The 13,180-nt window shown below is 34.4% G+C and overlaps 1 protein-coding gene across 2 annotated transcripts; it reads right to left on the bottom strand.

Moving 5' to 3' along the window:
• Positions 1–283: 283 nt before the first annotated feature.
• Positions 284–9,026, bottom strand: LOC114292572 (protein transport protein SEC16B homolog). 2 transcript variants are annotated; one of them, XM_028236557.2, is made up of 13 exons: positions 6,486–9,026; positions 6,061–6,381; positions 5,391–5,519; positions 5,193–5,315; positions 4,889–5,062; positions 4,247–4,372; positions 4,006–4,140; positions 3,394–3,521; positions 3,205–3,313; positions 2,827–3,132; positions 2,562–2,711; positions 2,144–2,442; positions 284–1,131 (listed from the first exon to the last, which is right to left on the bottom strand). In XM_028236557.2, the coding sequence occupies exons 1-13, from the start codon at positions 8,349–8,351 to the stop codon at positions 609–611; spliced, it is 4,389 nt and encodes a 1,462-aa protein (XP_028092358.2). In that variant the 5' UTR covers positions 8,352–9,026; the 3' UTR covers positions 284–608. The 2 variants fall into 2 exon arrangements, with proteins under 2 accessions (XP_028092358.2, XP_028092359.2); XM_028236558.2 differs by having other exon boundaries at positions 2,562–2,705; positions 6,486–9,024.
• Between the last annotated feature and the right edge of the window lie 4,154 nt (positions 9,027–13,180).

The following is a 13,180-nucleotide window of genomic DNA, read 5'->3' as shown; positions in this document are numbered from 1 at the left end:
TAATTGTTTTTTTTTAAGGATGAGATATCATTACAACCAACACAACAATTGCACATCTAATTGTTTTTTTTTTTTTTTTTTGGCCCGGAGGGGGGGGGGGGGGGGGGGGGGGGAACAAGAAAAAAGCAAAAGAAATAGAAGACTTGTCCACTCATGTGGCTTGCTTAATTTTAACTCAGCTTTGGAAGCACTGAAATACAATAAATATAAAAAAAACAAGACATCTAACTTTTCCTACTTGATGCACTTCTTTTAATTTTTAATTTTCTCACAAAATATATCCTTTATCTTCTTGAAGGGACATTCCTTTACTGAATAAATGAAAAAATGAACTGTACATTGGTGCAGTCGCACGCTTTAGTTGCTTTGTAGTAATAACACCAACTCTTTAAAGGTGTCAACTTCAACAAAACCTATCCCTAAACAGTACAGTAAACATTTCAAGTAAATTGTATTTCAACATACAACTAGGGGAAAAAGAAAAAGTATATCTTGATCTCTTCACTCCAATTCTGCACCTACCACCATTTTGCATTGAGAGAGACAAGAAGGTAAGATTGTGCCAAGCAATATAAGCACCAAAACTTGATATTTACATCCTGGTTGGCTCAAAGCTCTACTTCATGAAGATCATCCCCAAAACTGCCACTATTCATTTGCGAGTGCCCTGAAGAAGGTTCACTAGGCATAAATGTCGATGGTGGCATACCCAAAACCTCCCCTAGAGGTCTTAGTTCAGAAGTCTTCTGTGGAGGAGTATAGTCGTCGCTAAAGCTTCTGCCCCATGAAGCAGTTCGTCGTGAATGAGATGAGAGGGAACCGTTACCATTCATTGTTGTTTCCTTGTTTGACATGGTGCCCATGCTTGGAATCCTTTGCATCATGATTGATGATGGAGGTGTGGGAGATTGGAATGAGTTATTGGCAGTGGGAGTTGAGAAATTTTCAGTAATTGATGTAGTTTCTTGTGTACTATCTGTCGTTGTATCAAATGTCTGTTCACTAGAAGATACTGGTGTGGGAACGAAAAATTTTGGATTGCCACCACTAGCAGGTTTGATGGATGGAACTGAAGGTGACTGGAATAAGTTTGTTTGATTCCCAGCCCCTTTGTTGAAAGTGTCAACATACCTGTCAAAACATTGCATGCAAAAATGTCAATAACTTTGATAATTAAAAGGAACCAAATTTTTGTTTTTAAAAAACATTCAAGGGCCACAGATTGAGAACCCTATAGAGTTGTGTAGGCCACTCTGCCATCAATCCTACCCACCCAGAATGGGAGGAAACATATCCTAGGCATTTTTCTCTTCTCAACAATAACCCTTTAAACATGATGAAAATTTCATTGGGTTCACAATTTTGCCAAACTAACATGCACAATAAGAACCTTTCTGAAACAATCTACTTCTCAACAACCAAAAAACTACACAATATACTTTGCAACAACCAAAAAACTATATAGCTGATAATTGGCCAAAAGACTAAACTAACATATAAATCCTGGGCCAAGTCAAAAAAATGGCTGGCCTGATTTGAGAGTTTTGTGACAGGCCCCTAAGAATATAGTTGATAATTGGCCAAAAAGACAATATTACCAAATCTTATTATAAATGACATGATCAAATTATTCATGCATGTCTTTGAATGGGATGTTTACCGTGTATCTTGAAGTTCTGAACATTGTAAGATAATAATAGGCAGCTGGCTACCAAAAAGGCCAACCCCTTGTTGAAATCTATAGGCGAGAGAAATCACATGAGGGTCAACATTGATTTATAAAAACTACTAGTTCTCCTCAACTTTGAGAGGGTTTTCAAAGCTTAAAAAACTAGATCACAGGTGTAGGTGAGATAATAATTTAATTTTACGACCAACTAATACCACTAATTCACAACACCCGAAGTATTTGAACTCGGGAGACTTGAACCAATGTATACAGCACAATCTCCTGCGCTCCCTACCAAACTAGCTGGTACCTAGCTCCATCGTCTCTTGGCTGCTGGTGGTGGATATGGACATCTATGCCCTTGGTAGTCCCTTTGCAGTCTACCCAATGAATATCTTTTGCAGAGAACTATACTAGCATGTACATTTGAATGCCAAATCGACATAAATAGAAAGAGAATGTCTTCAGAGTTACCTTGATCGGACACCGGTACGCCCACGAGCTGAAAATTGGTTTGAGGCAGGAGGAATAGGCGGAATTCCTGAACTATGATCCGAAGGATTAGGGCTTTTAAAATCTGGGCTTCCATTACTGGAAGACACTTCACTTTTTAATGCACTTTTCAAGTCGTAATTTGACATTCCATTTTGGAATGGCGCAGCAGTTGGTGGAGGTGGCAGTGCAGCTTCTTCAGCAGGGGGGTCAGACCCTTCCTCTACCCATCTCTTGAGCTTTTCATCATAGTAAAATTTATTCTCTTCACCCAACTTTGCCTTCAGTAGCAATGCAATGAAAAGAAAGAGTGAACAGGGAAACAACTAGAAAAAATATTTAATAATATTCAAATACAAAATTTCATGAAGGGAATGTACAGAATTAACTCAAAAACTACCTGCTTGTCCTGACGGGGCTTTAAGACTAACCCCACAGTCTTTTGTAAGATCTGTGAACCAAAACTGAAACGCCCAAAGCGGGATGCCCCGACTGATGTTTTGCCTAGTGAGCTTGAAGAGGTAGCTTCCTTCGATAAATCTACCTGATCCTACATCAAGTTGGGAAGAACTCACATATTTGTCACCAAGCTCATGAGAACACTCAAACACATCAAGTAAATTGTAATGAAGATGGAGTTCTCGTATGGTCAGAAATTCACCAACCTGTCTCGGAGTTCTGCCAAAATCTGGCTCTGAAACACTTCTGTTATGCATTGTCATTCTATTTTCATTTATGCGCTCCATTGATGCTGAAGGCATCAGTGATGACATTGCCATGGTTGATTGACTAGTTGATACTCTAGGCCCCATGGTTTGGTAATAATGTTCATTATTAGCCGGTGCACCACTGTGTGATGCTGATGGTACTGGTGGAGGCAAGCCCCCAACAACACGATGAGCAGTACTATCGAAAAGATTGAGCAATTTACCCACTAATTTTGCTGGATCCAAGTTTGTGGAGTATCCACCCTGCATTATAATGTCCATATCAGCAAAGGTGCCTACATCAATAAGATACAAAATCAAAGGATAGAGAGATACCTGTTGGTGAGTTTTTATCCTTTCTTCAAGTGAAGATATTAGTTGTTTCCATGTGTCCACTTCGGGTGCTCGACCAGTTTTTAGACATTTTAATACAGCTTGACAGTACCTGAATTAAATTTGTGATAATAAGAGACCAAAAGCCAAAGACAACGAATCACTGGAAATAGTAAGGTTTTGTATACATACTTCATTGACTCTGTTACTTTTCCCACTTCAGCCAGCATGTGTGCATATATAACCTTATATGGTTGAAATGGTAGAAGAATAAACTGAGGATTCCCAAGCACCTTAGAATACTCGTATAACTCTGTCCTCTGTCCATACATCCAATAGGCCAGATTCAGTGAAAATTCTTCAAATACACCATAAACTCTTGTTTTGAGAGAGAGAGAGAAGCCAAGCAAGAATCAGCCCAGCTAAGGCTCAAGATCTAAATTTAGTCAACTCAGACTCAGATTCCTGACAAACTAGCTATTATGGGCTGAAGATGAGAAAGATTCAGATACTTAAAGAAAATACCAAAAAAAAAAAAAAAAAAAAAAAACCCAAGATGGAAGTGGTTAGGTCTCTAAATTCTATTCCGTTAAGCAGCAACTCAATGAAGTTAGATATGCAGAATCATATAATTTATAGACACTTTAACAATGAGGGCTGGCCAAACAACCAGAAATCTAGAAGACTACATCTACTTGGCAAATGGGAAGTGAGAAACATGCATGAAAGGAGATTTCTTCATTTTTATTTATTTTTTTTGAAAAATGATAAACACCTAAGGAGACAACCGTTGTTGAGTGGCACCTGAATAGCATGTGGACTAGCATATGTTCGAGGTAATTTCCAGTGATCTGCTCCAATAAGACACAATCTAGCAGTGTCTGAATATGGCTCAAAGTTTGCTTCCGCAACTAAGTAGCAAATATGTGCTCCAATAATCTGAATCATAAAATTCATGAATGAATAAAACCACATAACTTGATTAAAAAACACACACAAAGAATGAGAAGAAGTCAATTTTTAAAGAGATGTGATATGGACGTACTTCACTTCTATCTTTCCACATGCAATCTCCAAGATGAATGAGCACGAGTTCATCACCTTTTGTTCTATTAGCAGTGATTACTGCCAGATTCTCTTCCCAATCATCTAGCATACCATTAGCGCCATACTGCAGTTAACAATAAAAAACCAAAAATAGGTTTGAGCTTCTGAGCCAAGTATATTCACAGAAGATAATGGGGGTGTTTGGCAAGAAAAAAAATAGCCTAGTTTAGGCTAAAATTCACAAAAAGATAAAATAGGCTAAAATAGCTAATAAGACAAAATATCACATCAAACCCATAATCATTTCACTTTTTCTCTCACAAACATCACATCCAACCACAAAAAAATCCAATCATCTTCCCAAACACAAATTTTAGCCTACTAAAATAGTCTACTAAAATAGCAACTTCCCAAACGAAGCCAATAATAAATCAAAACATATAACAAGGACAGATGCTAATGCGATCAGGACCAAGGGCAAGATTCTTTTTAAAGCTTATTTTATCTTTTCCCAGCTCAAACACTGTTGAACACTGTCGATGAGGGCCATGGTATAGCAAATTGTATAAGTTTTAGATTATCCAAAGCATAAAATCTGATTTCCATTATGAAGAAATTCAAGAATTTCAATATGTATTACCTGTGCACGCTGCAGAGACATATTTACTGAAGCACCAGGAATGCTGCTATCAGATGTGGTGCCAGTAGAAAACACATCTGCTGGCTGACCAGCAATTAGCAGGCATAATGTCCGCAGAGGTGTGCCAGCTACTAGCTGGCGAAGTGCCATTTGCTTCACAGTATCAACATAAAACTGCATTCAAACAAACACACAGAGAGAGAGAGAGAGAGAGATGCTTCAAAGATCTGACAATCTTCACTATTTAACCATTAACAAATCTGCTGGGCAAGCATGAAAAAGGGCATAGAAACAACGAACAAACCTGATCACCCAGTTGAGCAGCAAGAATTAGTGCAGGCCCCCATAACTGACCCTCACATGCATAATGTAAAGCCTCTTTCTTTCTACCAGAAACCAGATGATTTTGTACCTCAGCAGCAGTTGCCTAAAATATATGCCAATAACCATTACTAGCGAAGGTTATAGAGTAAATATCTGTGCAGATTGAGTCAAGGAGTACCTGCAACTGTTCTTCAGATGGCAATTTCTGTATGCAGTGGGCAATAGGACCATAGTCACTGAATTGTGCACCATTCCTCTTGGCAGATGCAAAAAGTCTAGCAACTGCTGATTCTGGAACATCACTTTCCTAGTAAAAATACCATAGCCAAAAGAAGATAACATATTAGTTAAATCTGTAGACAGCTGATGATGAATACAGTTGCTACAAGAAAGTAAGAAACCAAAGATACCATAAAAATTCAGGTTGACATTAACTATTAGACAAGTTAATTTAAAATTTTATGAACTCCACATAAACAATTGGGTGGGATATATATATTTCCTTTTTCTTTCCTAGGTAAACAAGAGGTGTAGCTATCGGCCTTCCATTCTTGCCGTTGGATCAAATCAAATAATAACACTACAGTAGTAATAAGATATGCAACTCTGAAAAGATTGACACCAAAAAAAACTAAGGCTATGAGTTGGCTAAAGGGTTGTAATGAAGCACATATAACACGCGAAATATCATATGCCTTCTGCTAGAAATAAGTTAGGACCTCAGTCATTTCAAGAGGAACTTGGTCATATAAAAATCATCTGGACAAAAAATTAGCATTAACAACACAACTACAGATTGTAACTAAATAAAACAAAAAGTACGTCAAGGATACAAAGAAGTAATTTACCCTTAATGCAGTGTCAGAACCAAAAGGAGACCGGAGTTTTCCATAATGCTGACATGCTATCTTAAGCAACGAGAGAAGCAACCTCAAAACATTGCCTTTTCTGTAATCCATGTCAGGCAACTCACAAGTTGCAATCCTTTCATCAATCCACTTGTTCAACTCTTTACTACCAACATTCCCTCCAACCAACGGGCCAGGAAAGGACTGTTTGCACAGCGCATTGAAATAATCAAAAGTGCCCATTCCTACGTTTGACGCATCAATTTCCTCAGTGACAACTTCCATCAAGTTAAGAACAGAGATTGAGCCTCCTGGAGGACCCTTCACATTACTCAAACATAACAATTTTAGATTTCTTCATCAAAGTGATGACATACTATAAAACTTTACAATATAAATTAAGGAAGAAAAGTTCATGAGCTAACCTGACTCGCATATGATGAGGTACTGAGAGAACTACTATCTTTCATCACAATGAGTTTTCCACCAAACCCAAAAGTAACCAAAGCATGCGGTGGACGGCCTGCGGAGGACCTTCCTGCACTAGGAGCATAAGAAAATTGATGGCCACTCTGAAACTGTTGTGGTGAAAAATTTACTGAATTCTGATTTCCATAGTAATCGTTTGAAACATGCATTTGCTCGTTCTTCTGAATGCTTTGGTGATTAACCTGCTGGCCGAAATTTCCACTAGGAACAAAACCTTGTGAACTAGTTGGCATAAAGTTGTTATGACCCAGAGTTGCTTTCTCATAAAATGGAACTGTTCCCCTGGAATCATAAGACTTTTGTTGCCCAACGTGATTGCTCATGGAAAAATTTGAACCATAATTATTCTCCAATTGCTGGTTTCCACTAAAATCCATTGGAGCCTCACTCTTTGTAACAGTCTCAGGTTGCCACATATTCGAACCTTGCTGATTGTAATTACTCAAAGACCCAGTCCAATTGTATTCTTGGCTTTGGGCATCAAAGCCTTGAGGCTTGTAATTCTCCGATTGCTCATAGTCACCATAAGTGTTTTTATCATTATCATGGGAAAATGTAGCAGTTGATCCAAACCCATTTTGACTTGGCTGATCATGAGCGTGAACTGTTGAATGAACAGATGAGGTGTAGGTCTCCAACAACCGCCATTCTTGGGCAATCGTATCATAATACCAACCAGGGTATTGAGGGTCAAAAACCATATGTGCTGGATACTCACCATTCCCTTGTGAAACCTGATTCCAATTAGAAACACTTTCAACACTACCACTATCTCGTGACACCAGATTCCAATTAGTGACACTCTCAGTTGTACCACTCTCGTGTGACAACTGATTCCAGTTAGTGGCACTCTCTGTGGTGCCACTCTCAGGTACAGTACCCACAAAAGACTGAGCAGTTTTCTGTAAGTAAGAAACCTGTGAATTCCCCTCAGAAACAGCCCAATCACTGGCAGAATTGGAGTCAAAGCTTCCTTGTACATTTCCTGTGGCATCATAACCATCCACTTGGTACCATTGCTCAGTAATCGGATCATACTTCCACCCCGGGTAAAGATTCTCCCAGTATTGACCACTATTTAGATCCTGCACATCTGCATTTTGTCCCACAGCTGCACCGTGAGCTTGACTCTCTTGGTCTTGCCCATAATTGTAGTTGTTATCATCATAACTAGTTTTAAGTTCTTCAATACCAGATCCAATCTTTGATTCGGTACTAAAATCACCCTCCACCTTGCCAGTTGGATCAACCACACCATCTCCCAATTCACTGAAAAAATCCATGTACGATCCAAACCCATTACTACCATTCTGCCTCGAATCAGTGTTAAATGCATTCCATTGCACCTCCTTAACACCCGAACTTGCAGATCCATTAACCTTGCTAATTGTTGAATCCAAAGTCTTCTCTGTCCCTATAACTGCACCATTGGATTCAATCTTGCTAATTGTTGAATCCAGAGTCTCCTCTGTCCCTACAACCACGCCATTGGATTCAATCACGCTATCAAACTCAAATGAATTAGATGACACTAGTGAGCTCTCTTCAACGTGCTTATCCACCGACACGGCATTAGCATATCCACGAATTGCTTCCCCCTTAGCTTCAGTCCCACCTTCACCACCCAAATCTTCAGCAATACTCAAATTTGCAAATGCTTTTGCCTCATCGGAATCATTCCCGTCTACAAAACTATGCGACACCGATGGAGTGACCTTGTACTCATCATCATCATCAACTAATTTATCAAAGAAATCCTCATCTGTCTGATCCTCCACCTGAAATGGAGGATTGGAAGCCATCGACAGAACCCTAACCCTATCCGATCCAACTCAATTCACCTCAAACCCACCAAAAACCTCGAATTTCGAGCTCGTAGCGTAACAAAAAACCCGAGATCGAAAACAGAAGTCCCAACAAAACCACTAAATCCAACTTACCCAATTCAAATCGAGAAAAAAACGAAGCATACAACAATCAAGATCTGGGATTTCACCAATCCCCCAATTACAAAACTATAAATTTACACAAAACAACCTAAAATCTGCAAATTTAAGCTACAAATTCAATACATCAAATACAAAAAATAAAATTAAACGAATAACTTACAGATCGAGACAAACAATTTGCGAATCGAATCGAAGAGAGAGAAAGTGTGTGTTCTCTGTGAGAGAAAGAGAGAGAAGACAAGCCCTCGATTTCGCACCAGAGAGAGGTCTCTAAGTCCAAAACACTCGACAACCCACCAAGTGTGTCGTTTGTGTTTTTAATTTATTTACAGTTTTTTTAATTTTACGCTTTTGGTAATAAATTTGTTTTTACATTGTTAATAAGCGTCTTTTTTTTTTATTGTGCGACCAAGACCTTGTTTGGCGATTGATTTTTAATGTGGGGAAGAGTTAGCAAAAAGATGATTTTAATGTGGGAAGAGTGAGTTAGTAAAAAGAGATGGAATTGTCTTGCAACAAACAAAGCGCATGTTAGCTTATTTAATTAGGGGGTTATATATGTATTAAATGTGGGACGCGTAGATTGTATATGTTTCATGTACATACTTGGATTGCATGTATCTTCTTTGCTTAAATTAAATGCAATTTCTTTTTCATAACTTCATTTTTATGTGATTATTTTTCTTTTAATTTTTCTGGGGATAAAATTGTTGTCACCATAAATTTAACTTATGATTTCATAGTAAATCTAGCTAACGATTGTTCTTTGGAAGTAGGGATATAATAAAAATCGATAAAATCGAGTCAGCCGATCGAAATCGGCAAAAAAATTAATTTTCGGCTATTTTTTATAACATATGATCTGTTTTAGTTTTAAAACTTTTTATACCGATACAAACTGAACCGACCGAATATTATATTTAAATATTTTTATATTATAATTTCTTGAATATTATATGAGAAATAACTAATATAATATACTTTTGTGATAAAAATTAAGAAGAAAAACATTTATAGAGCAATTTTTATATATTTTCTTCATTTATTTTTAATGTAAAATTCTATAATCTACCATAAAACCTTTTAAAACTTCATCTAAATTTTTCTTCAACATCAAACCGACAAAACCGAATCGTAGCATATGGTCAATGATCGATTCAGTACTAAATATACTCTCAACACTGACTATACCGAACCATTTATACCCCTATTTAAAAGTTTGTTAAAATTATAAAAGATTAAAATTTTAACACCTGTTTTACATATTTTAATATGTTTTTTTACATACATACCAATGTTAACGTTTTTTTTAGTAAATATGTTCTTATTTTTGTACAATAAAATTGTCGTTGAATAATGTTGTATACACCAATTTGTCCATAACATGTTATGTTATCATCACACCATTGAAAATTGTCATGTTGACAAAGTAATATTTTATATGAGGTTGGCTGAACGGAAAATATTTGAGAATAAAATTTAAAATTTTGAATAATTTTAAGAGGTTATTGAAAATTTGTCCGATATTTAATTTCAGAACACCATATTAGCTAAGGTATGTACAAATTGGCCTTAATACCTAGTTATCACATAGAGAGAGGGAAGAAAAAAAAAAAAAACCATTTAATATACAAATTTATACCAAAAAAATTGTGCCTACAATATTGTTGGTGGTTTAGATAAAATTATTTGTTTACTTTGTGATTGTTGGTGGCTCAATGGTGATATTTCTATCCATCTACTACTAATATATATATATATATATATATAAAATAAAAATAAGGGCAAATTACATATACCTCCCTTGAGGTTTGGCTAAATTACAGATACTCCCTTGAGGTTTCGGAAATTACATCCCGCCCCCTGAGGTTTGTATTTTCATAACAATTTGCCCCCTGAGGTTTAAATTTCATAACAAATTACCCCCTAATTTGTTATGCAAAAATAGCATTCAGGGGGGGAATTTGTAATTTCTCAAATCTCAAGGGGGTATTTGTAATTTAGCCAAACCTCGAGGGGTATATGTAATTTGCCCAAAAAATAAAAGTGTGAAGAGTCTGGAATGTTTTTTATTTTTTAAAATTCTATTTTTATTCTTTCAAATCTACTATATTTTTTAAAAGTCATGAAAAGTTCTATATAAATCAACTATCTCTTTATTTTTAAGTTGAACACTAAAAAACGATATATCTATTTCTAAAAGTCTTATATAAAAATAATCAAATCGTCTCGTTTCTTATCCAAAAAAAAAAATCATCTCTTTATTTTTTACATTGATGATGATTGAAAAATAAAAAATATTTACTTTTTTATTTACTGTGTCTGCTTCTATACTGATCTGCATAATATTATTAATTATCCATCATGGATTAAATCACTGTGAATAATTTTGGTTAGATCTTAAAATTGTATACATTCGTTCGTATCTAAACAGAGAAAAGTGTATGCATTTTTAAAACAAAGATTTGTGTTGCATCTCAAAAATTCGCAGGTTATTTTCATACACTTTCTTTTTGTTTAAATTATATTTTATGAATTATAATATTTTACATAGTATTTTAATAATGAATGTATGGTGTCAAAATTCTAAATAAGAACCACTTTCATAGGTTTATTTTTTTAATTTGTTTTTTAGTTTTTAATTTTTCATATTTTCTCAGTTTTGGTGATTAAAGATACTGAAATTTCTTCATATTTTATATTTAAATTATACTTTTACATGAAAATCTAATACCTAATAATCTAAATAGAATTAAAAAGTCAAATATTGTTATTTTTTTTTTTATAAATTCAAACATGTACTGATTATTATTATTATTATTATTATTATTATTAATTTTTTTCCCCAAAAAGAATACACAACAACTTATTTTCTGACTGTATTTAATCTAACTCTAAAAGTAAAATTAAAAAAATAAAAAATTATTAAATTAAGTGAATATAAAAAGAAAATAATAAAGTATCAAAGATAGAAAAAAATGAAAATCAAAAATCAAAACAAAAGTTTAAAAAAACAAACCAAACTACACACTATGAACTCCTCTTTTTTTTAATATTTCTTTACTAATCTCTAATTTTACACAAATTATTCACAAATTTCTTTCACTTTTTATGTAAATTTAATAATCTAATTAAAAAATTGTGCATACACACAAAAATGTAATACTAAATATCTACATTATAACCAACTATTTAATTATGAATAATTAACTTCTCATTATTATCTGTATTATATTATTACAAAAGATTTCACATATTACTTTTGTGATATCTTATATATGTCAATGTTTACATATATAAATATATATAAAAATATATAAATCTAAATATACATGTGACTGTCATTGAATTTTAACTTTCTAAAATGTATTACTTTAGTAATATAGTTATATTTGTTAGGAAAAATCTGCGAACTTGTGTATTGTTCTCCTATCAACTTATGTTCAATATATATATATATATATACACGTACATGTCATGCAAACAAGTGTCAAGAACAAACCCTTTCAATAACAAACGAAGATTTTGCAAATCCATCACGACAATAATTGCACTTTTTTTCCCTGTTAGAAAAAATCACATTACTGAGGAAAAATGAATTTTGAAATTCATAACAATATGATATCCCCTCAAACTCTTATTCATCAAAATATCTTTATTACAGTTATAATGGTGAGTAAGAAGAAAAATAAGAAAATGGTAAAACAAAAATTACAAAAAATCTATTGCACATGCTTTTCAAGCAAAGTTAGATGAGTTGAAGTAGAAATTGTCCTATCTGTTATAAAGTTTAAGAAAAACAATGTACCTTATGCACACATTTTAGTCAAATTACAGGAAAAAATCAAATGATACCTAAACATTATCGTAGCAACTCAATGATGCAGAAAATATGTACATTAAATAAAAGTTTCGATCAATTTTTGTTATATGTTGATTACTTATAGATGCCATAATAAATTATGTAACTTGATAATTTCATGAAAGTGACTCTACAAACACTTATAGGCATGAATCTATAAATATCATGAAAATAATTATTAAATTCCTATATCAATCAAAATATTAAACTACAATATCATTCCATTTTCTTAAAAAAACACTACTAAAATTTCAGCTTTTTGTGACGGTAAAATGTCGTCGCTAATACTCCTAATTTTTGCGACGGCAAATGACTTTTTGCGACGGTGAGAGGGGGGTCACAACTAGGGACGTTGCAAAAGAGTTTTTGTGACGGCACAATGCCGTTGCTAATGTTTTGCGACGGCATTTTTGCCTTTTGCGACGGCACTTTGCAGTCGCTAATAATGTTTGAAATTTCTTGACTTTTTGCGACGACACTATTTTACTGTCGCTAAAAATGTTATTTGAGACGGCAAAAAATGCCGTCTTTAATAGTCTTTTTTTTGCAACGGCAAGAACACTGTTTTTGTGACGGTGTGGAGCCGTCGCAAAAAGTATTAAAAATATAAAAATTTCTATTTTTTGCGACAGTGTACTACCGTCGCAAAAAGTATTAAAAAAAATAAATTTTCTATTTTTTTCGACAATTTAGTGCCATCGCAAAAAGTAAAACCTATAACAAAATCAATAAAAATATTAAAATTTTCTGTTTTTTGCGACGGTGTAGTGCCGTTACAAAAAAAAACAAAAAATCCTGCGATAAAATTATTAAAAATATT

This window comes from Camellia sinensis, chromosome 13, assembly GCF_055761805.1.
Source record: "Camellia sinensis isolate YWXY chromosome 13, ASM5576180v1, whole genome shotgun sequence".
Classification (NCBI taxonomy): Eukaryota; Viridiplantae; Streptophyta; class Magnoliopsida; order Ericales; family Theaceae; genus Camellia; species Camellia sinensis.
The sequence above is the reverse complement of the archived record's forward strand: the minus strand, read 5'-3'. Positions and strand labels throughout refer to the sequence as shown.